At 49.1% G+C, this 27981-nt stretch overlaps 7 protein-coding genes across 7 annotated transcripts; all 7 read left to right on the top strand.

Moving 5' to 3' along the window:
* Positions 1-109: 109 nt before the first annotated feature.
* Positions 110-11964, top strand: N7509_007964 (uncharacterized protein; the record flags this gene model as incomplete). The annotated part of the gene is made up of 7 exons (XM_056632601.1): positions 110-409; positions 480-624; positions 676-1923; positions 1967-3162; positions 3210-7725; positions 7782-9202; positions 9259-11964. 7 exons carry the CDS (start codon positions 110-112, stop codon positions 11962-11964), a joined length of 11532 nt encoding a protein of 3843 aa, XP_056488152.1.
* A 1787-nt stretch (positions 11965-13751) lies between these two features.
* Positions 13752-16137, top strand: N7509_007963 (sphingomyelin phosphodiesterase; the record flags this gene model as incomplete). Its single annotated transcript, XM_056632600.1, has 4 exons — positions 13752-13883; positions 13953-14039; positions 14088-15735; positions 15887-16137. 4 exons carry the CDS (start codon positions 13752-13754, stop codon positions 16135-16137), a joined length of 2118 nt encoding a protein of 705 aa, XP_056488151.1.
* Positions 16138-16151: 14 nt separating this feature from the next.
* Positions 16152-17354, top strand: N7509_007962 (ankyrin repeat domain-containing protein; the record flags this gene model as incomplete). Its single annotated transcript, XM_056632599.1, has 1 exon — positions 16152-17354. The coding sequence occupies one exon, from the start codon at positions 16152-16154 to the stop codon at positions 17352-17354; it is 1203 nt and encodes a 400-aa protein (XP_056488150.1).
* A 2514-nt stretch (positions 17355-19868) lies between these two features.
* On the top strand, positions 19869-20614 carry N7509_007961 (uncharacterized protein; the record flags this gene model as incomplete). Its single annotated transcript, XM_056632598.1, has 3 exons — positions 19869-20041; positions 20101-20296; positions 20480-20614. The coding sequence occupies 3 exons, from the start codon at positions 19869-19871 to the stop codon at positions 20612-20614; spliced, it is 504 nt and encodes a 167-aa protein (XP_056488149.1).
* Positions 20615-23008: 2394 nt separating this feature from the next.
* On the top strand, positions 23009-23957 carry N7509_007960 (F-box protein; the record flags this gene model as incomplete). The annotated part of the gene is made up of 3 exons (XM_056632597.1): positions 23009-23236; positions 23304-23472; positions 23551-23957. The coding sequence occupies 3 exons, from the start codon at positions 23009-23011 to the stop codon at positions 23955-23957; spliced, it is 804 nt and encodes a 267-aa protein (XP_056488148.1).
* A 658-nt stretch (positions 23958-24615) lies between these two features.
* Positions 24616-25812, top strand: N7509_007959 (Zn(II)2Cys6 transcription factor domain-containing protein; the record flags this gene model as incomplete). Its single annotated transcript, XM_056632596.1, has 1 exon — positions 24616-25812. The coding sequence occupies one exon, from the start codon at positions 24616-24618 to the stop codon at positions 25810-25812; it is 1197 nt and encodes a 398-aa protein (XP_056488147.1).
* Positions 25813-26243: 431 nt separating this feature from the next.
* N7509_007958 (alpha/beta fold hydrolase) lies at positions 26244-27512 on the top strand (the record flags this gene model as incomplete). Its single annotated transcript, XM_056632595.1, has 1 exon — positions 26244-27512. One exon carries the CDS (start codon positions 26244-26246, stop codon positions 27510-27512), a length of 1269 nt encoding a protein of 422 aa, XP_056488146.1.
* Positions 27513-27981: the final 469 nt, after the last annotated feature.

Here is a 27981-nt window from a genome sequence, read left to right as displayed (position 1 = left end):
AATCACGTAAGAGGGGCCAGTTTGGAGCTATATAAACACACCAGGACACCAGTAATTTGGAAAAACCATAGAGGAACTTACCAAAAATATAGACCGAGCATTAGAAATCATGGCTCCTATCATTGCCACCTACTCTAGTCCATCATCTGGAACAGAGTCGGATGACCTAGAGACTTCGTCCAGTTATAGCTCGACCGTTATCTCGGAAGTCAGTGATGATGACCTTCGGCCTGGGATCCGGACGAACTATTCTGCCATCACGGGTATGGCGTGCAGGGTTGCCGGCGCTACAAATGCGCGGGAGCTCTGGGACGTGCTGGAAAAACGAAAAGATCTCCAGCGGAAGATGCCGGAGGATCGTTACAATGTAGACGCATTCTTTCACCCTCAGGGAACAAACAAAGGAACTGTAAGTTGCTAATTTCTGTGTGAAAAGGCCCTCATGGTATCCTAAACTGATGAAACTTGTGAACCGACAGACAAATGCACGCTATGGTTATTTCTTGGATCAAGGGCTCGATAAATTCGACGCCCAATTCTTCAATATCTCTGGAAAGGAAGCACAGGCGATGGACCCGCAGCAAAGGTTGCTGTTAGAGGTCGTGTATGAAGCTGTCGAGGATGGTAAGTAAAAAGGTGCCATGAGCTCAAAGAAGATGAACTGACATGATATAGCTGGGATCACCCTTGATGAGCTCAGTGGGTCTAGGACCGGTGTTTTTGTTGGTTCATTCACCAACGATTATTCAGTTCAGGCGCAGAGGAACCTTGAGCACTATCCCAAGTACAGTATCACGGGTCTGACAAACTCTATCCTCGCCAATCGTATCTCCTTTTTTTTCAACCTTCATGGACCTAGCTACCAGCTGGACACGGCTTGCTCATCATCTTTGACATGTCTTCATCTGGCCAACCAGAGTCTGCAAAGCGGAGAGAGTGATGTTGCTATTGTTTGCGGGTCTGCAATTCATTTTGACCCGTACATGTATATCACAATGACCGATTTTGGAATGTTATCAACTGACGGCCGTTGCCGTGCATTCGATGTGGACGGGTCTGGTTATGTCCGTGGCGAAGGTGTCTGTGTCGTTGTCCTCAAGCGTGTCCGGGATGCGGAGACTGGAGGCGATACCATCAAGGCAATTATTCGTGGAAGCGGTATCAACCATGATGGACTCAAGGAGGGGCTGACTATGCCCAACCCCAAGTCGCAGGCCGCACTGATTCGAGAGACATATAAGGCTGCCGGGCTATCCACCTCTGACACTCAATACTTTGAAGCACACGGAACCGGTACTGCAGCTGGGGACCCTCGCGAGTCTAACGCTATTGGATCCGTGTTTGGTCCAGAGCGCTCCAAGCCCTTGTATATCGGCTCTCTCAAGACCAACCTGGGTCATTTGGAGGGAGCATCTGGAATTGCTAGCATAATTAAGACAAGCTTGATGCTGCAAAAGGGAAAGATTGCACCAAATTTGCTGTTTAAGAACCCCAACCCGCAGATCGATTTTGAGCGTGGGAAGCTCAAGGTTGTCACCGAAATGATTGACTGGCCCGCTACGAACGGCCCCCGACGTGCCAGTATTAATTCCTTCGGGTTTGGTGGCAGTAATGCTCATATCATTCTTGACGCTTACTCGCCATTGAGGCAACCGGGCATCGACTCCACTGTTTCCAATGAAGGATTGAAGAACCGCCCCTTCCTGCTTCCATTATCCTCACACTCGGAGAATGCTGGCCGGCGCCATATCGCCAACCTTATGGCGTATGTGGAGCAGCGGCCAGAGACCGCAGTGGCTGATCTGGCGTATAGCCACAGTGTTCGTCGCACATTGCATCCTTACCGCTCCTTTGCTATCGGACAGACTCTCTCAAGCCTGATGACCGACCTTGCTTCTCCTAAGCCAGTGGCCGCGTGGACGCGTAAAGCTTCTTCACCCCCCACGTGTTGGCTTTGTCTTCACAGGACAGGGAGCTCAGTGGTACGCCATGGGTCGACAGCTGATCAATCAGTGTCCACTATTCCGCCAAACATTGGAAAAATGTGACCGAGTGTTGCAGCGTCTCCCAGACGCTCCTCGTTGGTCCTGCGTTGATGAGCTTCTCAAGTCAGCCGAGGAGTCGCATATCATGGAGAGCCAATTTTCTCAGCCTCTGTGTACTGCACTCCAGCTCTCACTCGTCGATCTTCTCCGTTCTTGGGGAATTAAAGCATCAGCTGTCGTTGGCCACTCTTCGGGAGAAGTTGGCGCTGCTTATGCAGCAGGTATTCTCTCATTCCAGAATGCCATCACCTGTGCATTTTACCGTGGGCTTTACATGTCAAAGGGCATTGGTTCCGCATCAGGAGCAATGATGGCGGTGACAATGACGGAGTCTGAGGCGAAGGCTGCATTGGAGCCGTTCAATGGCCGTATTGCACTGGCAGCCATAAACAGCTCGTCCAGTCTCACCCTTTCTGGAGACGAAAGTGCCATCCTGGAACTGAAAGCGACTCTTGACGAACAAAACATCTTCGCTCGAAGACTGCAAGTTGAACAAGCTTTCCACTCCCATCACATGTTTCCTCTCGCACCAGGCTTCAGACAAGCTCTATCCACTTTGTCCACCTTTCAGCCTCGTGTAGGCAAAATCCCAATGTGCTCCAGCGTCACAGGCAGACCATCAGGTGCACGCGCTATGGACGCCGAATATTGGGCTGCCAACATGACAGGAGTGGTACGATTCTCCGATGCGCTGACCGGTGTGCTGATCAGTGAAGACGAAGAGCCCGCTCTTGACGTGTTGGTAGAGATCGGTCCCCATCCTGCGCTGAGAGGACCATCCAAGCAGGTCATGAAGGGGTTGGGAATTGAATTGCCGTACATTGGCTCGCTGGACCGCAAAGTGGATGCGTATGAGAGTCTGCTTGCTACGGCCGGGCAGCTGTTTGCCTTGGGCTATGACGTCGATCTCGCCGCAGTGAATGCCGGGCATGTCGTGGGTCCGTTTGGAAAACAAGAACAACACCAACTTGGAATTGCTTTGGCTGATTTGCCCACTTATGCATGGGATCATCAGAGCTATTGGTCTGAGACCAGAGTTGCCCAGGAGTACCGTCAGCGAAAGGCCCGTCACGGGGTTTTGGGTGCCCTAGTCCAGGGACACCTGCGACCCATCGCCGTTGGCAGAGATACCTTCGACCGAGCGAGCTTCCATGGCTCACAGAGCATGCAATTGATGGGAAGATTATCTTTCCCGGTGCAGGATACTTGTCAATGGCCCTTGAGGCAATCACCTCTGATCTGGAGCCAAACGCAGTGGAGGAGATCATCATTCGGAATGTGACTATCAAGGCTGCGCTGTCAATTTCCGAGTCAGACACCGGAACAGAGACAATGCTAGACCTTGTTGATCTCAATGGAGAAGAGCAGACTCAGTCCAGTCATTCCTGGAGCCGATTTACAATCTACTCATTTGATGATGGCAAGACCACGGAGCATTGCACAGGTCTCATCTCCGCAATTGTCCGAGACCGTGCGATTGTTTCGACGGCCGAGAGTGAGGGCTGGGAGTCCGAATCCTCCTTCGCTGATCTTCAGGCACTGACCACACGCTCGCAACTACCTTCGAAGTTCTACGACCGACTTTATAATGTGGGCCTGCAGTATGGGGACAATTTCCGTCTCATGCGTGGTCCGATCGAGAGCGGCCCCGGGTTTGCTATTGCTCCAATGGTATACCGTCCGAAGAATGTGACAACGATACCGGAGGACGAGTGCATCCTGCATCCCAGTTTCTTCGACTGCACCCTGCACACACTCTTCGCGGCGCTCGAGACTCATCTCCAGAGACCCTTGGACGATTCCTATATTCCAACTTCCATTCAAACGGTCCGTGTGTCGGGCAGTCTTGTTCGTCGAAAGCACAACACGGAAGACCAGGAGTTTTGGGTCAGGGCAGATAATGAACGTCTGAGTCCCCGTGTTAGCAGAAGCGACATCTTCATTCACGATAGAGACTCCAATACTCAGCTTGTCACGCTGAAGGGGTTGGAAGTTACTGGACTGGGAATCGGAGACAAAAGCCTGGATGAGGACAGGAATTTGTTTTTCCGAATTCATTGGCAAGAGGCGTTTAGTCTCCAAGGACTCGTCGATAAGAAGTCGCCTTCTTCTGAAATTGGTGATCTGCTGGGTATTTACGCGCATCAGTTTCCGGCGGCAAAGCTTCTCCATGTCACCCCTGGTTTGCTACAGACTCAAAGGCTGCTCGCCCGAGTTGCAACCCCTGAGGATCGCCGGATCCAGAGCTTCTCAATACTTGCCGCGGATGAGACAATTTCTGCTTTGAACGAGCAGTTGGATGCTCTTCTCCCAGGTTTACGGCAGGAGGTAGACCTTGCCAATGACGAATTCGATATCGTCGTGCTGGAAGAGCGCACAGAAGCAGATCCGCTGTCCCTGGTGAAAGGCGATGGTTTTGTGGTGACCTTGACCGATATCGCTGAAAAGGGTCTGCAAAAGCGTTTCTCGGCCGGTCAATGGACGGTCTGGCAGAAGAGTGAAGTGGAGCGTGAGCAGCCAGTAAAGGAAAATCTGCATCTCATCCTCTCCTCGCAGCCATCCCCAGGAACACTGGCCATTGCCGCTGCCATTAAAACTCGGAACCCCGGCACTCAGACAAGCACTTTGGAAACAGTTCCTAAGGAGGCCACCCAAATCATCTCACTCATCAACCTGGATGAAGATTTGTTGTACGATGCGTCTTCAGATCGCCCTGCTCAGTTTGATGCTGTTAGAACTCTGCTTGTATCGGAATCTCTGAAGATCGTTTGGCTTCTGAGAGGTGCCACCCAAGAGCCTGTCTGCCCTGCGCAGGCATTGTTTACAGGTCTTGCCCGTGCGGCGCGCAGTGAAAACGAAGATCTGCATCTCGTGACGCTGGATGTGTCCTATTCGACCGACGCGAATGCAATTGGGAAGTTTGCAGTGCATGTTCTAGACCCTTCTGTAGCAGAAGATGAGCTGCGTGTCAGCGATAACAGACTGTTCATTCCTCGTGTGATCACTGACGATCAGCTCAACCGCAAGTTGCCGAATGGCCCTGGTCGCCAGCCTATTCAACAAGCGTTCACCCAAGATAAAGTGCTAGCCCTGGAAGTTCTCCGCACCCCAGGACAAGCAGACTCTATCCTGTATACGGATGGCCATGGTTTAATCACCGATAATCTTGATGATCATGAGGTTGAATTTCGAGTGTCCGCATCAGCCATCAGCGATCGGGATGCAGCAATTGTGGCCGGAACCCTGCATGATAGCCATCTGGGAGAAACAGCTGTCGGGTTTGTTACTCGTGTCGGTGCTCATGTGGATGGCTCCAAGATCCGTGTTGGTGATCGCATTTTCGCGTACTCGCCTCAAGGGGGCGCCCATCGGTCGCTTCTCCGTTTGTCAGAGAAACTCGCGTTTGCTATCCCGGGAGAGATCAGTGATACCGATGCTGTTGCGCTTGGGCACAACCTCCTAATTGCTCACTACGCGTTGCTTGATATCGCTCACCTGAGAGCAGACGAGCAGTGTCTTGTACTTGGCGGTTCTTCTGGCCTTGCCCAAGTCGCGGTGCAATTGGTAGAGGCGGTGGGTGCACACACATTGACAGCCCCCACTTCTAAGGCGACAAAGGCCAATGTCATTCTTCGTACGGATGCTTCTACTCCTTTCACTCACGAGTTCTGGGACATTTTGGCTATTGGTGGCCGGATCATTGACCTTGCTGCCACCTCCGCCCCTTGGAATGCCGGCGCCTTGCTTCCTGGATATTCTTATACCGCAGTCGATCTGGCAGCGGCCAGTCGCCAAGATGATTGCCTGGGACCTCGACTGGTCCAGAGTGTCGATCAACTGTTCCAGAAGCAAACATTTTCTCTTCCCAGTCCAGTGAGAACGTTTGGATATGGAGAGGTCGATCAAGCTCTCCGACACTCACGTTTGAATGGCGTCGATGGCCAACTAGTGCTCTTCGAACGCCCAGGCGAGCAAGTAGCAGTTGCACCACCCACCTATCGCGGCACCCAACCGCTGTTCCAATCTCACAAGACTTACCTTATAGTTGGTGGACTCGGTGGTATTGGTCGTGCTCTGTCCCAATGGATGTTCCGCCGTGGGGCTCGCCAATTTGCCTTCCTCTCGCGTTCGGGTGCCCGCAAGGCCGAAGCCAAAGAGACTGTGAATTGGCTCGAGCATCGCAAGGCGACAGTTACTGTTTACTCCGGGGATGTCACCTCCGAAAAGGATGTCCGTAAATGTGTCCATCTCATTGGAGATAGTCTCCGCGGTGTGATCCAGGCCGCCATGGTTCTAGAGAGTGGCCCCCTATCCGAAATGACAGCTGGACAATGGGCTTCGGTTATTCGACCCAAGGTGTATGGCGCTGAAAACCTTCATCACGCGACGAAAGAGCTCCCGCTTGACTTCTTTATCTGCTTCTCCTCAATCTCAGCCATTATTGGGTTTATGGCAGAGGCGAACTACTCCGCTTCCAATGCTTATCTTGATGCTTTTGTCCGGTGGCGCCATGCACAAGGTTTGCCAGGCTTCGCAATGAACGTTGGAGTAGTTGCCGATGCTGGTGCCATTGCCGAGGATGCTCATCTGCGGGCTATCATTGATCGCATTGGTATGGATGTTCTCACAGAGGAGGAACTATTCTATCAAATTGAAGAAGCAATCAATGGCCAGCGGGTATTCTCACAGCAGGCCTTGGAAGAATGGGTTGGAGATCGCCACCACCTCCTCAGCGGTATCAACACTCGTCGGACCGATCTTTTCTGGTCTAAGAAACCGTTATTCCGGAATTTGTATGCCGGACGCAGCCAGAAGTCGGCAGTGTCAGGCAACTCGGAGGAGCACCAGCTATCTGAGCTCCTACAACAGGCAGGAGAATCCGATAAAATGTTCCCTGTGCTGTTAGATGCCTTCTCCGATCGCATTGCTAGCTCTTTGGCTGTTTCCCGTTCCATTGTTCAGGCTGGCGTGCCTCTGGCTGCATACGGAATGGATTCCCTCGTGGCAGTCGAGTTCCGCAAGTGGTTCTCGAAGGAGGTTGGGGTCAACCTTGCTCTGTTTGATATCCTAGGCTCGAAGTCAACTGGTGATCTTGTGGCCAAAGTTTGCGACCTGGTGGTTGCAAATGATTCTTCTAAAGGACCTGGTGCCAATGACACTCAGGCTACCTCATCTGAAAGTCCCCAAGCCTCGACTGTGGCCAAAACTTCGGAATTGATTCCCATAGTAAACTCGCGCCCGGCTCAGATCCCCATGTCGACCTTCCAGCGCCGTCTCTGGTTCATGCATAACCTAACCGCTGACAGTGCCTCGTTGAATGTTTCAGTTTCCTTGATCATCGATGGGACACCAAAACTATCCCTCTTGGAAAGAGTTTGGCAAGAACTTGGCCGTCGCAATGAAAGTTTGCGAACCGCTTTCTTTGAAGGTGATGATTTCGCAGAGCAAGAGATCGTTGAGAATGGCCTGATTCCAATTGAGCAAGCCGACGTTAGCAACACATCAGACCCCGAAGAGTCTCTTCGCTCTTTTGCAGCTGCTCTTCGCCAACAGCCTCTCGATGTCGACATTGGACAGCTGATCCGTTCCGCCTTGGTCAAGCTTGGAGATTCCCGGTATGCTTGGGTTCTCAGCATCCACCATATGGCCATTGATGGCGGCAGCAAGGCCTCACTGATGGGTAAGTATATATTATCTTTTTCCACGCACATCAGCCATAAGCTAATTCTATTGCAGAACAAATCAGCACGTTGTACAATGCCATTGCGAGCGGTGCCAATCTCAACACAGTCACCCAACCCAAGCTTTCATATGTTGATTTCACTTTATGGCACGAGCAGAGGCTGCAAATGTCTGAAATTCAGGATCAACTGAAGTGGTGGCGCAAAACGCTGGCCGGTGCTCCTGCCGCTAGTAAACTGTTGCCATTTGCTCAGAACGATCGTCCTGCTAGCTCCAGTCGGGAGCGTGATATCGTACGGGGAGAACTTAACAAGCAGCTCTTCAAGCGCATGAAACGCATCTGCAGTCGTCTCGAGGTCACTTCATTCCACTTTGTTACCGCTGCTTTGCGAGCTTTCCTACACCGATATACCGGTGAAAATGACCTGACAATTTTGGTTGTTAGTGGTGAGAGACCCCATACCGAACTCGATCAAGTGCTTGGATTCTTCGTCAATATGATCCCACTTCGCTCTGAGATGTCTGGTGACGAGACTTTTGATGCGCTAGTCACGCAGATCAAGAGGCAGGCGGTTGACGCCCTGGGCCGGTCGCAAGCTCCATTTGATGCCATCGTGGAGGCTATGAACATCGGGTGGAGTCCTAGTCATTTTCCTCTTGGGCAGATTGCTGTCAACTACCAAACATACGCCAAAGCACCAACCTATCCTACAGTTGACTTCGATATTCCAGAGGTCCGGGTTGAGGATATGCCCACCGCATTTGAGATGCAGCTCGAGATTACGGAAGACGAACAGGGCGGATTGAAACTCCGCCTTGATTTTGATTCATTTCTTTACAGCAAGCCGGATATGGAGCGGATGTTCCAAAATTTCAGTACCTTCCTCACAAGCGTGGTTCAAGATTATCGTCAGCCCATTGAGGAAATTGAGATGGTTGGAAATCTTGAATTGGCTCGACTCCGGGCGCTGTTCTGGACTGAAGAAATCAGTGCTGGTGTGGATGATGGCCTGTCCCTTTGGGAATTATTCGCGAAAAGTGCCCGTGTTTACCCTGGCTCAACTGCAATTACCACCTCCGGTGGTCAGTCAATCACATATAAAGACCTTCTCGCTCTGGCGGAGAAGCTTGCAGCCACTCTCCACAACTCGGGCATTACCGCAGGTGATCGGGTTGGCATCCTGTCTTGCGCTTCTATTCATACCATTGCAGCTATGCTCGCCCTCTCTCGCCTGAGCGGTACGTATGTGGCCTTGGACCCCGACTTCGCCGAGTCGAGACTTGTACACATGATCCAGGACTCCTCTAGCGTGATTGTTCTTGTGGATCAACCTTATGAGCCTCGGGTAGTTGGGATCAAAGAACAGACGACGGCACGCTTTATGTCTCTTCAGACATCTGACTTGAACGACGAGGGGTTGCCTCCCATGGAGCCACACCCAGATCCATATGCCACATATGTGACTTATACATCGGTATGTCGTCTTACTTTTGATAGTTGAAGCTAGACATTATTATTGACACATCATAGGGCAGCACTGGAGCGCCTAAAGGCGTCGTGATTACCCACGAGAACACAAGAGTAATGCTTGACAACTATACGCGAGCTCATCGCCTCACCAATCAGGACGTTGTTCTGAGTGCAACGTCCATTTGCTTCGATATTTCCGTCGCTCAAATATGGGCACCTCTGACTACAGGAGCAACTCTCGCGTTGGCTCTTTACCCAGTCCGAAAAGACCCTGGTGAACTAGCTCAGTTCATGCGCAAGGCCGGTGTCACAATGGGTTCTTATACGCCAACTCAATTCGCACTCTTGATCGAGCATGGTGATTCTTATCTTCGACAATGCACTGCGCTCCGAGCAGTTAATTTGATAGGAGAAGCCCTTCCAGCCCGTTTAGCGAAGGCGATCTACGACCTTGGTTTGCCCGCCACGGTTTATAACGAATATGGACCCTCCGAGGCAACCTCACAAGTCACTTCTCACCCCGTTCCTCGATCACTCAAGACAGAATCCTCGGTTTCAATCGGTCGTGCATTGCCAGACTCAACCTTGTATATCGTCAATTCACGCCTGCGTCCGGTTCCTGTCGGGGTTCGCGGTGAGCTCTGCATTGGCGGTGGCCAATTGAGTCCTGGGTATCTCGGTCACCCGAAAAAGACGCAGCAAGCCTTTGTGAAGAACCCCTTTGTGCAAGGCCAGTTCCGAGCCCGCGGATGGACTCATTTGTACCGAACCGGTGATCAAGCGCGCCATCTTGAGGATGGCACGGTTGACTTTCTGGGGAGAATCGCGGGTGACAAGCAAGTCAAGTTGCGAGGCTACCGGATCGACCTTGCCGAGATCGAAAATCAGCTAGACAATCACTTCAGTAAAGACAACGCTGTCTTTCACGCCCGATCTGTCGTTTTGGTGCGCGAAGTCTCGTCACCAAACGGCCTGACTGACGATCGCCAGTTAGTCGCGTTCTTGATTCCCGGGATCCCCGGAGAAGAGCAGCAATTGTACCAGGATTCTATCAATTCTGCTCATACATACATAGCCCAGTCGCTAAACAGCTACATGCTGCCAAGCTCTTACCAGGTCCTGGGTGCGTTCCCAAGTCTGATCAGTGGAAAGGTCGATCGAGCTGCGCTGGCTCGTATTGACGTTGAGCCACTGTTTCCCGGTGCTAAGAATGGAAAATCTGAAGTCACCACGGCCAACGCCCTCTCTAGCCAAACCCTGGATACAATCATCACTATCTTTCGATCAGTTCTGAAGTTGGGATCAGACCGGGAGATCAAGAGTACGGACACTTTCTTTGAACTCGGAGGCCAAAGCGTCCTCGCACTACGGCTTCAGGGGATTCTGAAGCGCAAGCTGAAACAAGATATCACGCTCTTGCAATTGTTCGACAATCCCAGTCCTGCAAAGCTGTCTGCATTGCTAGATTCCAGGGCAAATCCAGGCCAAGCCAGTGTCGGAAAATCAACCGGAGATCTCAATACCATTGATTGGGACCGTGAAATTCACCTACCGGACGATTACCAACATCGTCCTGCATCTCGAACAGTTTCAAATGAGAATCAGAAACCCACTGGTATCTTGGTTCTAGGTGCGGACTCTTTCATCGGCATTTTCCTTGTTAAGGCGTTGCTTACAGAAAATCCCGATGCCACGATCTGTGTGCTCGGCATCGGAAACTCCTTGGACTCGGCTGGCGTGTTGCAGCTATTCCAGGACAATCAGCTCCTAGACGCCACCATGACATCGGAGTGGCTATCAAGCCACGTTCGTCCTGTTCCTGGGCTTATGGTTCAACCGGACTTTGGATTGGGACAGAACGAGTTCCGCGCGCTTGCTGGACAAGTCCAGCAGATTTTCCATACGGGTGGCCATGTGTCTCTCCTGCAGACCTACTCCGATCTCCGCCAATGCAACGTGGAAAGCGTATCTTCTATGATCCGCCTTGCTGCCTTGGGCTCCAGCACTTCCCTGCACTACATCTCGACCTGGAGTGCAGTACACATGCAGAGCTGGAATACTTCGACACGCAAGACAGGGATCGTCTCAAACCGTGAGGTCAGTCTGGGTTCGTTCGTTCCGCCCACTTCCAACGCCTCGGGCTATTTCAAGACCCGCTGGGTAGGTGAGCAACTTCTTGAAACCGCAGCTCAGCGCGGATTTCCGACCACGATCTACCGGTGCTCTGGCCACACCGCACCTCTAACTTCGCCAATTCCCACTCCTCGGGAGAACTTCACGCTCAACCTGTTCCTCGGCATGATCCGAGCAGGCGTTGTGCCTGATATTGCTTCTGCTGGTGCCGGACTCGAAGCAACAGTCAATCTCCTACCGATCGATAACCAGATGGACACGGTTGCTCAACTTGCCACTCACCCGCCCACCGGCCTAGAGATCCAACGATTCCACATCAACAACCCTGTTCCATTGCCATGGACGCAGCTTCCATCGGTGATCTCTCAAGTTCGTGAGGATGGCGAAGCAGGAACCCTCGTCGACATTGACACTTGGACTGAGCGCATGCTTGAGCATGCGATCACAGAACAGGAGCGCTTGGAGTGGTCAACTTTCAAGGAGTATTTGAGTCTCGGCCATGTGATGTTCGCGCTTGATGAAACCAACACTCGTGCCGCACTCGAAAGTCAGAGCGGCAGTAGACTGGAATGTCCTCCTGTTGACGCCAAGTACCTGCAGCATCTGAAACTGAAGCAGGCTCAATATAGCTAGTTCTGATGTCATTTGTTGGTGCATCTCTTGAACCTTCAAGTTGGCAGCCGCTGAACCTTAAACCCAGGTACTGAATGCTGTTGATATACGTTCATCCATGTTCTCCTAAAAAAGTTTTCTTCGCGACATATATTAGCTATCATAGATTAGGAATACAATTTGGCAAATATATATATACCGTATTTTTGGACCTAACTACCTAGGTACTACCTTCCAAGGTTCGTACTAGTACTAATTAACCTATAATCACCCGAGGCCTAGAAGAACTTGAAGATAACCAATGCTTGAAATCCAAGATAAAAACTACTAACCAGACAAAAACAGGAGTAGGATACCGCGCATGGATTGTTGTTCAGTACCATTCCAGTTCGAGTTTTACACTTTAACTACACCGGGGTGGTCTTTTGGACCGGTTGGCTTGGCCGGTTTGCTGCCAGTGCCCAGGGGTGACCGGCCCACCGTCAGCCCTTTTGCGGTATCTGCCCAGGTAGTCTGTCCCTATCACCTGCCCCCAGGTGCTCAGTGAGCAGTTTGATCAACTGAACATTGGAATCAACTGAGCTGGTCCAGCTGATTCAAATTATCACACTCATTTTAGATGATACAGTGCTGTGACTACCGGCTCCTCCGTCTCTCCATCGAATATTTTGCCCCCATCGCGCGGTCACTCTCTAGCCTTTAGGAAGTTTCTTCCTCTGTCTCTGTCTAACACGAGCGATTCAAGAGCTCTTTGGATGTTCGCGTGCGTGTACTTGAGCTCAGCGACAACCGACTCGTCATCATGCATGGGGACATTTGGATTCAATCTCGATGGGGGCTGCGAGTCGGAGTTCCATCTTCCTCTAGCCGAAGAAAAGCGGAGGTTCACCCATGCTCGATCGACCGACGTGTTCGCGCGCCAAGTATTCAAAACCACGAGTCAACTCAAACTTGCCCATCGAGGGCTTCCAGAGCGGCCGCGCCGTCATATCAGGGATGTCTATCTGCAGCACGCGCTAAGCATGTCAACACGGTCTGGCATCTCTCAACCACAGCACGATCATATGTGGGAGACCTGCCATGAGATGGGCCGAGTGAGATCCAGCGAATGATGTCTCTTTTTGAGAAGCATCCGCAAGAACGTTCCCATCAAGCAAACTATGACTAAGTCCGAGTCCCGTGGATAAAATGAGATTTGATGTGGCGTTGCTCCCATGTGAAAATCCACCCTAAGTCTGTGGCCAAGACTTCTGCAGGATGCGATCCCCGACGGCATATATTCGGTCTCCGTGCTGGGCTTCTGCCACACTGCCAGCGTTGCAGAAAGGCTCCCGCTAGCTGCTTGGCTGCAGATCATATTCCCTGGTTCCAGTATGCCGTCGCGAGTGCTCCTCTCGGGCTCTCATCTCTCACCACTCAGACCCTGTTGGCTCGACTCTTCTTTCTTTTACTCGTCAATGCATTTCCCTTGATCGACAGCCCGAGCCTATCAACGTCCTCAGCTTGTCAACTCAGACCCGCTGTCAAGAGCTCTACTAGCCCGCGGACCATACGAACCTCTCACCTCTTCCTCTCATGCAGGAACATTATATAGCCAAGCGAACTGTAGCATCGCTTAGCTGGCTGGGTTAAAATTGGGCTTGGGCTCTGCTAGCGTGCGAGGGGGGTATAAGTCACGGAATTCCCAGGCAGAGCTCTCGTCTGAATCCAGTAACTTTTCAGCTTGAGCTTCGCCAAAATCCAGTATAGGCAGATCTTTTCGTCCTACCAACTCGGCCAGCCGAAAACTTACCAGACCTCCAGTAAGGATGAAGTTGGCTGTTCTGCTGGTTGCTCTCGCACCAGTAGCGACTACAGCTGCCCAACACAAGTCTGCTGATGACTGGATCACCACCATCTGGGATGACTTCAAGAATGCAGTGGACTGCTTCAGCTGCCAGGTAGATTGGCCAATTACTCAGTTCAACATCTCACAATTGCGCTGAACTAACGGTGATCTGATCATATAGGCCCTCCTCGGCGGTCTCAAGCTTGTCTCCGGCCTTGGTGAATCCTTTATGGAGGATGTTATTACCGGTGTCTGCTCCATCAGTGGTGTAAGGTCCATCCCCTGTTTCCTAGGTCAGAAAGCTGATATAAGATAGGCTGAAGACAGCGATGTGTGCGCTGGCGTGATTGCCAACGAAGGGCCTGCTGTTTATTACTCGCTGAAGAATCTGAAACCGGGCTCTCACACAGCCAAAACATTTTGTGCAAGCTTGGTCGGTCTATGCGAATTCCCCAAAGTCCGTCCATACGAGATCTCCTTTCCTTCGCCCAAGCCACCAACCACCCGCCCTCTACCAAGCGATAAAGCCCCGATCAAGGTTGTCCACTTCAGCGATACTCACGTGGACCTCTCCTACGAGGAAGGATCTAACTACGATTGCTCGAAACCGATCTGCTGCCGCGCATATACTGAGAAAGACGCCCCCGGAAACACAACTTCACCATGCGGACCCTGGGGAAATTCCAAGTGCGACCCGCCGCATCGCCTACAAGAGAGCATGATGGCTGCTATTGCACATATCAATCCCGCCTTCTCGATATACACCGGAGACGTAGTCGCCCACGACGTCTGGCTTGTCAATAAAACAGAAGTCCTCCAAGACTTGAACGCGACCTACAGCTCCATGGAAAATAACTTGGGACTTGTTTATGCCGCTCTTGGTAACCACGACGCTGCCCCTCTCAACCTCTTTCCATCCGACAAAATTCCAAGCGAATATAATCCCCAATGGGCTTACGATGCCCTCGCGGAAGACTGGCTCACCTTAACTGGCATTCCCTCCGTGCAAAAGGCCAGCGAATATGGTTCTTACTCCGCCGTGCACCCAGACAGCAAACTACGAATAATCTCCTACAACAGCATCTTCTACTACAAATATAACTTCTTCTCTTACACCGAGCCCATGGAATTCGACCCAAATAACCAGTTGGACTGGCTCATCGCCCAGCTACAAGAAGCCGAAGATGCGAAGCAGCGCGTCTGGCTTATCTCCCACATCCCAACCGGTAACTCGGACCATTTCCGCGACCACTCTCACTATTTCGACCAGATTATTCAGCGGTACGATGCGACAATCGCCGCGCTCTTCTTTGGACACACCCATACGGATGAGTTCCAGTTGTCGTACTCCAACTACAAGGATCGAAGCTGGGACACCGCGACGGCAATGGGCTACGTCGCGCCTTCAATGACACCTACCTCCGGCCCCCCTTCATTCCGGGTCTACGAGATCGACCCCGTTACCTTCGGCGTCATGGATTTCACGCAATATATTGCCAACATCACCGATCCTTCACTCCAGACGGAACCTGAATGGAAACCTTACTACTCTGCCAAAGCAGACTACGGATCAAAGCTCTCACCAGCCGTGAAAGACGCCGGGATCGAGCTCACGCCGGCGTTCTGGCATAATGTCACTGTGGCTATGGAGAAAGATACCTCTGTCTTCCAAGACTTTTGGAGTCGACGAACTCGTGGGTTTAATGTCCCGGCTTGTACTGGCGACTGCATCAGTAATGAGATTTGCGCTCTTCGCGGTGCAGACGCTCAATACTCATGCTATAAGCAGGCGCCTGGATTCAGTTTTGAGAAACGGGATGGATCGGGTGTCTCGCATCTTTCGGAGGAAAGTTTCCAGCAGCCGGAGTGTAATCATGCAGGGATGGCGCCTCTTTTCGCGAAGATTTCGCATCGGGCGAAGCTTGCGAGGGAGAGGGGGAGTAGAGCTTGCATCAATTCGAGATGTAAATCTAATAGTCACCCCTCCATATATTCACGCCGAAGTTACGCTTTTTTTGATTTCGACCGTCCGATCTAGCTCAGACTAATACAATCCTCAACATTGCATCGCTGTGAGAGTGCATCAAACAAGTAAAATGACTTTCTCAATACTAGTACTAGAATATGCCAACCATGCCAATAGTTATGCATACCGACGACGCTGGAGCACTGTCACTAAAATATCATCCTCTAACGGCCTTCGCGGAAAGGGACAAATGTTGGACTTAAGGGGCAACATCCATTTCTTCGCCCCCAAAGCACGACGATCTGACACATCAGACCGCCTGATGACTCGATTGTCTCACTTGTTCTCTGCGGAGCAATCTTGCTTTACTCTACTCCAGACTGGATTAAGCGAGCCTTAGAGAGAACAGTCAGGATGTCTTTTATCGACATTCCGAATGAGCTGATCTACCTTGTGGGGAAATACCTGCCCCAGAAAAGTATCTCATCCCTAATGCAGACCAATCATATGCTGTGTGGTCTGCTCCAGAAAACACTATATGATAAGACACCTGAGAGTAAAACCTATCACATTCTTTATAAGGCATGCGAGCATGGCCGTGTGGACCTGGCACGCGAAATGCTGAAACGGCTTGGTGCACAACAACGGCCAAAGGATATTCCACGCTTTCTAGCAGCAGCGGCGGCCCATGGACATGTTGATGTTCTTCAGTTAATTCTAGAGCAAGAAAACACTGATCCGAATGAGGACTGCATTATTCATTCAACAGCTCTTGTATCTGCGGCAGGAGGAGGCCATCTTGAGGCGTTGAAAACTTTACTTGAGCATCCTAGAGTTCAGCCAGACCAATTAGGCAGATATGGTCGAACGCCCTTCTTCGCAGCCGCAGAAAATGGCAATGTATCGATTATGAAAGAACTCCTGAAAACAGGGCGAGTCGACTTGAGTCACCGGAATAATGAGGGTCGTTCGGCCATACACTTTGCAGGAGAGATGGGACAAGAAGAAGCAATGCGCTTCCTTTTAAGTCTGCACACCGACCCTGGACTTCGAGACGGAAATGGCTCTACCCCTCTAGCCACCGCCGCAGCAGCAGGAGCCTCGGGCGTTGTGAAGATTCTCCTCGAAACTGGCCGCGTGGATGCAAATGCAAAAGACCACGCATCTAAGACACCTCTACATCGAGTTTTTGAATTCGCCAGTTTAATAGATAGCCATCTCGTTCGAGATCAAGAGAAGAAGGAGAAGGTCCACCGCATGCTGTCTGGGGAGGTCCTTCCACCGCACTCTCCAGCGAGTGAACTTCGGCGAAAGAGAACGGAAGAGCACACTTTGACGACTGATGGTTATGAGGTCATCAGACAGCTCCTCGCTCTAGAGGATATAGAATTAGAACCTTGTGATTCAGAGGGCCGAACGCCTTTGTCCCATGCCGCCGGGGTATGTTCTGTTGAAGGGACGAGATTACTGATTGCTACTGGGAAGGTGGATCTTGAATCGAAGGATAATGATGGCTGGTCACCGGCTACCTGGCTTGAATGCCAGTATAAGCCAAAGCCGACGCCGGATGAGATAGAGTCAGATATTGAAACTCCAGGCTTTATGCTTTTTGATTGATTGATATAGTGTTCCTTTCAAGTCGATACAGAACAATGGAAAATGGCACCCACGCAAACAATCAATAACTTGCAATATCATGTTGATCATGATGACTATGGAAATGAGCCCTAGATTCAAGCCATAGCCACAGTTGAACTGTGTAGAATCAGCCCTCAGGCTTGGAAGATATAGTACTATTCAAGTAACAATCAAGAACCAATGGGCAATCCACAATTACTTGAAAGTTATCCAGGTTATTGCAAAGAACTAAATACATGTTCGTGGATAGGTCTTCTTAAATACCATTTAGCCTCCTCTACTCCTGGATCTACTCTTGTGGTAGATATAGGAGTCCCTGTATACTCCATATGCGCAAGGAGTCAATATCACATGCACTTTTCGCAAGGGTTCCCTTCTTCCTACCATCTTTCTTGTCGTAGGAAAGTTCACGGTTTCTAGCCAAGCAGCCACTTGATTTGTTGAGGAATTGAATTTTTCCTCCCAGGCCAGGGTCCTTAATCCAAGTTCCCTGAATTATTGTATATCTTGTACTGCTAGTGGAAACACTAGGGCTTTTATGTTTTGTTCCGAGCGTGACCTTAGGCTAATGATAGTCGGGTGTTGAGCACTTTCCATATGAATATGGCCAAATTATCTATGCAAAGGCCGGGTATTTCAGCGAGGGGATGCGAAGCACGCTCGGCATCACAGGGGCTATACTTAATGGCGGACTAGGGGGGGGGGGAGGTTCAAACTCAAGTAATAAAAACAGTTACTATTGAATCACTGTGTGGTCTGCAACACGACCGAGTATTTCGTACTAGCTGTGCCATGTCTCAGCCTTCCTACTGTCTCAATACCACCAACCCTCGTTTTGAGTCTCGTATTGTGATCCACTTTTATTGTGGACCTGCCCTGGCGTTTCAAAAGCTTTTTCTGAAATAATCCGAGAAAAATTGATTGGCGAGACCAGGGCTAATTTTTTTGCCTTTGAGAGAGTGAATTTTCGATCAAGAATTCCACTCCACGAATGTTGCCAAATGGTTCAAGTGGGTCGACTAGAAATATTGAGTCGAATTTTCTCGTGAATCTTTGCAAATGAACCAATCGTATCGGCTCTTAAATCTTCTTTGAAGGCGGCCTCGAATCCTGGAGCTGTCGATTGACGACCTCTCAAGGGTATCTTGATCTTCCTAGATTATGCTGCGGCTGAGGCCTCAAGCTCTCCAGATCGACCCATATCAGCCTCCTGCTTTGTCTTCATCACACACACACACACAAACAAACTTCCATGATCTTCATCATCCGCCTGCATAGGCCTCGAATGTTTATCCTTTTTATCCGAGTTCCAAATTACCCCAGCTCGAAAAAAAAATGTCACGTCCTTTCACCAACTCGATTGGCTGGATTTCTGTGGTAAGACTTGGCTTGGCGACTCCGGGCGTCATTCCTCAAAGAAAACTCGCATTTCTTTCGAGATCTGGAACATCCCGATGGCCATGACGACAAAATCCCCTGTCTTTGTTTGCATAAATTATAAAACGGTCCAATATTCTGCCACAAATCGAATTTCTCATCACACAAGTTTCACCTAGGTCCAAAAATCCATCATCTGGGAGTTTCCCCTGGCAAGCGAAGGCCTTCGACCTCTATTTCCTCTCTTAGCCGCCGTTATAGTCAACCCTGGACTGGCAGTATATCTATATATATAAATCACGTCTTTCTCTGCATTTCACTCGCTCATCGGCGCTAGAGACAATGTGGCTGCACAGCCATAGCTTGACTAGCATGTCCTGTCTCGACAGTTGGTGGTTTTGAGATGCACAGACACATTTTGCTTGTCTCCAGGGCTTCAACATTCTGGATTTTCTACTCGTACCTGGACACGCTCGAATATTACCCGAAACGGCCAAGCGTAAACTCACCCAACAACGGCTCCACCTCGGAGAAGCCGTTCGGCATCACTACGTACTAGTCCGTACATTTACCTGCGATTAGTTCTGACAACTCGAAATAATTTGTTGATGCCGTATTTCCGGAAATACCGTGCCAAAGACATGAAAGCTATATCTCCGTGGAGCCCGGGCATTTTATTCGATTCTGGAAAACATGCAAGAATTATTTATTTCATGGCATATTTCCAAGGACGATCGCTGATATATGGCTATCAGGTCAACCTGGGTCCTCAACAAGTTTGAATTTCGACTCCATTATCCGATCGCGCTAGAACCAAATCAGGCAATAAACGAGCGACGTTAGGGTCCTCAATCGGCCCATCTGATTGAAAACCTTATAGCCTTGCTCATAAACGATAACTATGTTTGCTGCCTAGCCTTGGTATCCAAGATTGGTAGCTATTGAGCGTTGCGAGTTTGCTCTGACAACTCGATCGGCCTCGCAGATGCTTCTGTGTCCGCTTCAGAGAGGTATAAAGCTCCAGGGTGATGGCCATCCAGAATCTTCAATTCCAGTCAGGTATTATCTTTCCAAGGCTCTCTACGCTTATCAGCCATCAATTTTTACTTCGGCATCATGCATTTCCTGCATCTACTTTACGCCTCACTTGCCGCTTTCATGTTGGAAGTGAGAGCTTCAAACTGCTCTCCGTTCCCTTCTTCGGTGGTCGAATTCTCTTCCGGATTTGAACAGCCAGAGCCTCCCTCCATCAAGGCTGAATATGGGACCAACTTCATCCAACACAAGTGGTAAGTCGCAAGGAATAATGCCCGGGTCTGGTTGGCTGGTGATTCTGACGAAATTCCAGGAATCAAAATCTGTCGCACATAACGACTGGTTATATCAGGAATTCCCCATCGCAGCTTCTTGTGCGTGCTGATGAAGCCTACGATGGAACCTTGGCATCTTCCGTCTTCAATTACGCCAACTCTACCAAGGAAGGACTGGTGGACAACACGCTTACCAGTTATGATGAGTCTGGAAAGCCAACTGTGTGGAGGGGGGTTCGTGAACTCGAATTTTCCTTTGTTTCCTGAAAGTTTTCTTATCGACAATGATGCCGTTTTTGGTGGGCTGGTTGATCGACAATTTAATGATGGGCGCGTTGCAACGGTGAGTAATATAACCCGGACTTTTGTTTTATTGAATATAAGTGTAAATCTAAAGCTAATATCGCGTGCCTCTAGTGGAACATTATGTACCAGGGGGCAATCCCTGTCACAGTCTATGTGAACAGCTGCAACATCATGGTTGGGTACGACTATTTCTCCCCAGGTCTACGTACAAGGGTCATCACCGAATACTTCAACATTCAGGCCTAAGCATACCGTGCTCAGCAATGTGCCTTCAGGATGATTGGGCCACACACTTGAGCCAAATCTTGTGTGGTAGGGTAGTTTCGGTACCAAATAGTGTTCCGAACCAACACCGTTGTCAGATAGATTTTATCCTAGAAACCCCAATATAAATCAAATTCAAACCTCAATAAATGCTCAAAAAATTAGAAGTTGATTCTAAGAGAAAATGTGCCACATAGATCCGCGGCGAGTGGCTAGTCGATATCCGGATGTTGATTTGTCAACTATAGAAGATCCTCCTTAAATAAATGACATTAAATGAATAATATTTCTGAGTACACTAAATTCCGGTCTCAATTAGGCTCCATCGTATACTAACTGGATCCGCACTTTCAAGTGGCTGTGCTGGCCAATGATTGGCTCTGGCCAGGTGATACGCGTCACATGACTAAAAACCGACTTAACCCCGAGATTCGGCTTCACCCTTTTGCATGTCACTGGGAATTCAATGATGACAGAAAGTCAGTCTGTAACGCCGACCGAACTAAAGAAGCGTCCCATTGGGCCTCTGGATAGGCGTAGAAACACAAGGCGCTGTCGGTCATGTGCGAAGCTACGGGTCAAGGTTCGAACATTCCTCATTCTACTTGAACAACCAGCTTGCTTATTTATGAGTAGTGCGAAGGGGGGCCGGCCTGTCAAAGATGCATTCGGACGAAGACTATCTGCGAGTCGCAACTAGTCCAGCAGCGATCGATTCGATTTATCCATGCCCCTAGGCACGATTTACCTTCTGCAACTCCTTTGCAAATGCGAAGAGATGATGACGACATATACCTAGACCATTTCGCATCTTTCCTTCAACAATGCGACTTTAGCAGAGATTTTTCTGCCAGTACTGGGGAAATAATGGCAATCGTCAGCCATTATTCACTACTTTCGAACATCGCGATCGCAATCGGTGCTTTGGATGCCAGTAGAAAAGGATCAATCAGATCATTCACTGGGACCGAATCGCCTCGGAATATTGCATTCCGTCGATGTGGTATATCATTGAAATATCTTGATGCGGCAATTTCAACGACAGCCTCGGTCTTTAGAGAGGATGTGTTTTGGAGTACTTTTCTTCATGGACTTTTCGAGGTATGGACATATCCGCTATATCAACACCCCCACTAAGCATCTCCATAGCTGATCGCTGAAAATTCCGGCGATTCATTCGCAACACATATGACCTATGGCCTATCCAAGATGATGCTTCTATTGCAACCCGCCGATCTGCTTTCAAAGCCCACGAAAACTTTGATCGATGTTTTCTGGCTTCTCGAAGCCAACAGGTTGATTATTTATGGAGATGATACATTAATTTCTCCGGCAGAATGCCAATGGCACTCATCATGGGATAATTGGCCAATTGCAATGAAAGCTATCATCACACTGATGATAACGGCTGCCACATTTGCTCGGAGGTAAGTCAATTATAACCCGCTATTGGACGCCGCTAATAATTCCAGGCTTTTCACGAGAATTGAGAGCATTCCGGAAGAGGTTAGATGCGTTGATCCTGGTTTGGACTGTCTCACGAAAGAAGGAATCGAAATCAAAGAAGCTATTCTCAACTGTAAAGAGATAAGCAATTTAGGGGAAGCGCAGACAGACCCTTATACCCGGTTGGCGGTAATCATACATGGCGCTTTGCTTCTATACCATTGTCGGAATTTTACTTTCTATTCGTGCTGGGAAATGCGCAAGACTCCTCAACTTTATCAATGTGAGATTGATACGCAGGTGACCATGATTCTCTCACAGTCTCAAATCATTTTGTCCAACACACATATTCCCGGCGTTCTATTGTTGTTTCCACTGCGGATGGCCGGCACCCACGTTAAATCCAGCACCTTACAAGGGGAGGTACTGGACATCCTTTACCAGATCCGCCGGAAAGGATTTGTCATTTCTGATAGAATCGAGGGCGATCTGCAGGATTTTTGGCATCATGAATGGACCACAACGTAGTGATATGAAATAGAAATGTGAATCCCTCCCCTGGCAGAATTTGGACAAATAGCTGGAGCTTTTATGTTGATATATACTCGTTCAACTGGTAGTAATTTTGGCCCCGGGAGCTATACGGGATCACTTTCGTGTTTTGTATTTATTCCACGTTCAAGTTTTGAAAGATATCTATTAGCCATATGAGTTAAGAGAATTATATTTCGCACTGACAGCATATTCAATCAATTTATCTCAACTGTCTGGAGCCTTGCTAGTTTTACAAAATTCGGAGGATCCACCAGTCCCCATAGAGTTAGTATCCTCGGGTTTAAGGGCGAAATCGTACCCGAGTTTTTAGGACCATGACTCAACCGAGTAATTAAAATAAAATCCATACTCTGATCTGATAAAAAGCAAGTCATTATGGCAAAGCCATTGCTATCCCATTTGCCCAACGAGCTCCTTCATCTGGTGATAGAGAATATCGATGCTCCTTCGCGTTCCGCACTCGCACGTACATGCCGTTCGCTGCACGCCGTGGCAACCCCACAGCTCTACGGCTGTGCGCACATCCAAAAAGGCAAGAGCAATGAGTTCATGCGCACTATCTCAGATAAAAATGAATATGCCAACCTGGTCCACGAAGTCAAAGTAGCATGCATGCGAAGACTTTGGCATTTCCCCCTGTCGCATTGTGCCGTGTCTCGATAAACTCCAGAACCTCCAGAGCCTCGCGATAATTGGGGGTTACTGGATGTGGGATACTGATAAAGATAACGGAACTGGGGAGAAATGGAAGACTCTTGAGAGTCTTCTATATAGTTATCTCAAAAAGACGTCATTGGAAGAGCCTATCGGTAGCAGGGTGTCCCAAAATCTGCGGTCGTGTAAGTTATTGGTACCTATGAACAAGATGGAAAACCAAAAGCAAACGAAAATTAATAGTATGCTCACCAAATATATAGTAACAATGGACCGTCAAGAAAGAAATCTCGATTCAGCGGCTCTTCATTCCTCCCATGCTTTCATCATCCCACAACTTCATACTCTTAGGTTACGAGGTTTTCAGATAGATTCCGACGATATCGAAGTCAAGCCTGAGTTTGAAAGAATGACAGAGCTTAAATCTCTGCAAATCGAAAGATCTTTTGTCTCTTTCAAGGCTTTAGCAACGGCTTTACGTGCTCCGCGTGCATTGCAGTATCTTGGTATCGTGCATACAGAAGAGTACAAACACCACGAGCTCTACTCAGCCGATAGCACGAGCTCTACTCAGCCGATAGCAATAATGCAACCATGCAAGAATTCATGGACGTACTACTACTGCATCGCCAGTCATTGGAAGGAATCAAAATTGATTATGAAGAGATAATCTTTGGAAAGTGGAATGATGATCTATACCCAGAGATCAACACTGCGAGTTTCTTGCCCTATGCAAAGGAGTTTCCAAAGCTGAAGCGCTGGGAAGGATGTGATAACTATTCTTTGAGTTTCTTTTTAGGCGATTATTCTTATGCGTCGGACTTGGAAGAAGGGACAGGGGCTGAGGACTCGGAAGGAGAATTTGAAGTAGCATGATGCACTTTAGTATAATGTATAATCCTAGTGGTTGGTTTTATCCAGTACCAACTTGAATATATATTTCAAGGTTCACCGCTGTGTTCCACGACAGTACGTGATGGAAAGTAGTAGTTACTAGTAGTAACCTTGTAGGTTTACTACTGTAATCGCCTTACTGCAAATATCTGCCATACGAAATTTCGAAGCTTGAAAGAGTTCTGATTTGGAAATAAAATCCGATATTTTTCGAAATAACTCCCATCAGCAAACATGGCTCACTGGAAGGTTGATTCGCCCCATCATTCAGTCACGTGGGACATATCCAGTCGATCTCACGCCTCGGCCCTCCTATCCCGCCGAAAGCATCTATTACTATACTCAGAATCTTGGAACTTGAATGCTTCCAGATCGGGATAACTGCGAATCCAAGAATGTATGAGAATGACACATAGCCGACTCACACCTGGACCATGCCGCCTCGCCGCTCCCATCAAAAGTCTCACACGGGCTGCATAACATGCAAGCGTCGCCATGTCAAATGCGACGAATCAGGTCCACCCTGTAAGCGCTGCAAAACAAGAGATGTAAACTGCGAATACGCAGAGATCACACCTCGTCCACAAATATCGCCAAATCCAAGTCAGGATATAACAGAAGCAGCATCGCCAGACCCCCTCATCTCTTGCCCGATATTTCCCGCCAATGCCCACCACTTGGATCTCCAACTCATGCATCGATGGTCTACTAGTGCTTATAAAAGTTGTTGCACACCTGGTTCCGGTGACGACAAACTCTGGCAGTTAACCGTGCCCGCACTAGCGCTTCAATACGACTTCCTCCTAAACGGGATACTCGCACTATCGGCCTTTGAAAGCGCCAATGCTCTACTATTACATCAAAACGACGAGGAAGAGAATTCAAATCGCGAGAAGTATACAAATTGCGCAATTGAGCATCAGATTATCGCACTATCCAATTTTCGCACCCAACTCTCTTCGTCCAGTCCATGTGCGGACCACAGAGCTGCAATTTGCTTTTCTCTCATGATGATGGTACTCACATTTGCATCCGTGCGCTTCGGGAAGCCACTAGAGAAAGATATCGTTGAAACGGCCATTGCTCATTTCGAACTTGTTCGCGGCGCTGTGCAGATTGCAGAGAGTGATGAGGAACACCGCGTTAGTCAGAATGAGTACGCGCAAAGGTTGACGCCGTTTCAAGATCTTCCCCTCACGACCTTGGATCCAGCTATCGCAAACATAATGGCCGACGTGAGAGAATTGAACGACGAAAGAATCGTCCAGACTGTCCAGGACACATCCGAGCGGCGAAAAGAGCAGGTCGCCCTCTGGGAGGCTTGTAAGAAGGCTTTGAGTTTGTTGCAGGACTGTTTTGAGAGATGTGTCGGTCCCGTTTATCGAGGTTATGCCCTTGGGTGGTTGAATATGGCGGGCGAGGAATATGTCCGAGCACTGAAAGGCAATGACAACGTTGCGCTGCTGATATTGATGCTGTGGGGTGTTCTTGTCGAGAGGTTGGGCAATGATGTATGGTGGGCGCAGGAATTTGGAAACTCGTTGGTTGATGAAATTTCGAATGAATATCTCCGGGATGCTTCATATCCATCAATACAGAATATAATGCAAAGGGTGCAACAGTTAATATGAAAAACAATCTATGTTCTTGATAGGTACTAGTATTATAGAGGATGCTAAGTAACGAAGTCAAATGATGACCTCGGACTGTTTTCTATGAGAAGAATCAACCAAGCTTGAACCTCTTGTATAGTATTGTATTTAAAGCATGAATCTATTTTGAAAACTTGAATAATGGGCAGGACTAAGTTATCTTTCCAGCGAAAACCAATCGCAATGTGTCAAAGTCATGCTTCGGGTCGTGATATTGATCGTGCTCGTATTTTACGAACACGAGCTCACCCGACCTCCGAACACCAGCGATCGCCACCCCATGGCTAGGAACTATAAAAAATCGCAAAAAATCCAACAATTAAAAAATAACCAATTCCTTCCCTAATCCGCCAAAATTCACACATGCTCGAAAAGCAATGCAAACCTCAACATCACTCCTTATCCGCAAAATGGCAACAACCCGCACAGGTATACCAACAGCAAGCCTAAAACCACGCTCTTGCTCCCCACCATCAATACCAAAACCTTCCCTCAAACGAACAAACACAACTCAATCCTCGCCAAAACTCCCACCACCACCACATTTACTCAACGAAAAACTCACACTCCCCTCCGGCCAAACCTTAGGCTACGCAATCTACAACCCCCAACCACCGCAATCCGCATCATCCTCTACCAAAACAAGCTCCAAGCCCCTAATCTACCTGCACGGCTACCCCTCCTCCCGCCTCGAAGGTCTAAACTTCAACACCTGGCCAAAAAAGCACAACTTCACCCTAATAATCCCCGACAGGCCAGGCTTCGGCCTCTCAAGCCCAGATCCATCCCGGACACTCCTCTCCTGGACAAATGATATTCGCGCATTGAGTCATCACCTGCATCTATCTAGTTTTTATATCCTGGGTTGTTCGGGTGGAGGTCCGTATGCGCTTTCTTGTGCGCATGCGTTGCCTGGGGATATGCTTTTGGGTGTGGGTGTTATTGCGGGATCGCCGTCTTGGTATACTAGCACGGATGTTGGAAAAGCGTCCTTGAATGCAAAGGATGTTACGTTGAGTAGGCGGGTTTTGGCCTGGGGGAGTCTTTCTTGTCCGGGGTTTATTGAGCGGGTTGTGGATGGTGTACTTGGATGTTTGAGGTGGGCTGTTAAGACGGAGTTTGTGGGTGGGTTGATTGATCGGTGGATTGAGGGTGTGAAACAGCAACCACAAGAACAAGAACGACACATCGAAGAAGGCAGCGAAGGAAATACACGTTCAACTGGATCCGAAAAACCAAATCCCAGTTCAAGTTCCAGTCTAGAGGAAAGGGACTTCCAAAAGCAAGATCCACCCGAAACAGACGAACTATCACTATCAATCACAGAAGCCCGAAACAACCTCCTATCATCCTCCCTCGAAGCCTTCACGCAAGGCTCACGCGCCACAATCCAAGAAGCTCGACTACTCTCTCAACCCTGGGGCTTTGAACTGGAAGATATACGGTATGACGGGATTAAGATCTGGCATGGCGTTCGGGATATAAATGCGCCGATAAGTATGGTGCGGGATATGGTGGAACGGTTACCGGAAAGTACTGTTTTTACAGAAATCGATGCGGATCATTATTCTATGGGTTATTTTTTTGAAGATGCTTTGGTTGGATTGTTGGACTCAGGGGGGGGGGGGGATCTCAAGGGACTTGAAGGAAGACAGGGAGTCGAGGACATAGAATCCTAAGGGGAGTTAGGTGCTAGTACAAAAGTACTATTTAAGGGCAAGGGTAAACTAAGCTAGGCTGGAGGTAGTCAGATAGTTTCAGCTAAACAAATCAGGTTTCATGTTACTCGCAAAAACCACACCCTCCAGGGCTAAGGAGGCACAAAAAATAGCAAAAACCGACAGCTGGCGGATTTGAACCGCCGCCTCCGAAGAGAATTGATTTCTAGTCAATCGCCTTAGACCACTCGGCCAAACTGCCTTAAGATGCAATGGGGCCAAAAAGTGTGCATCAGGAATATGAGGCGAGGATTTTGCAAGGGTTTGCTTTCCTTGCTGCCTTACAACGTGAATCTACTGGTCCTTTCCACCACGCTCTCGGTAGCACATTTCTTTGTAAGGTTTATTTATTCAGGACTGATAATTTACTATACGAACTGCATGGTCGCGAGTTTCCGGATTGTGATGAATATTGTAATTTTTTTTAAAA

Source organism: Penicillium cosmopolitanum (assembly GCF_028827165.1).
Source record: "Penicillium cosmopolitanum strain IBT 29677 chromosome Unknown utg000008l:1.0-4398992.0:1.0-4402845.0, whole genome shotgun sequence".
Lineage (NCBI taxonomy): Eukaryota > Fungi > Ascomycota > Eurotiomycetes > Eurotiales > Aspergillaceae > Penicillium > Penicillium cosmopolitanum.
The sequence above is the reverse complement of the archived record's forward strand: the minus strand, read 5'-3'. Positions and strand labels throughout refer to the sequence as shown.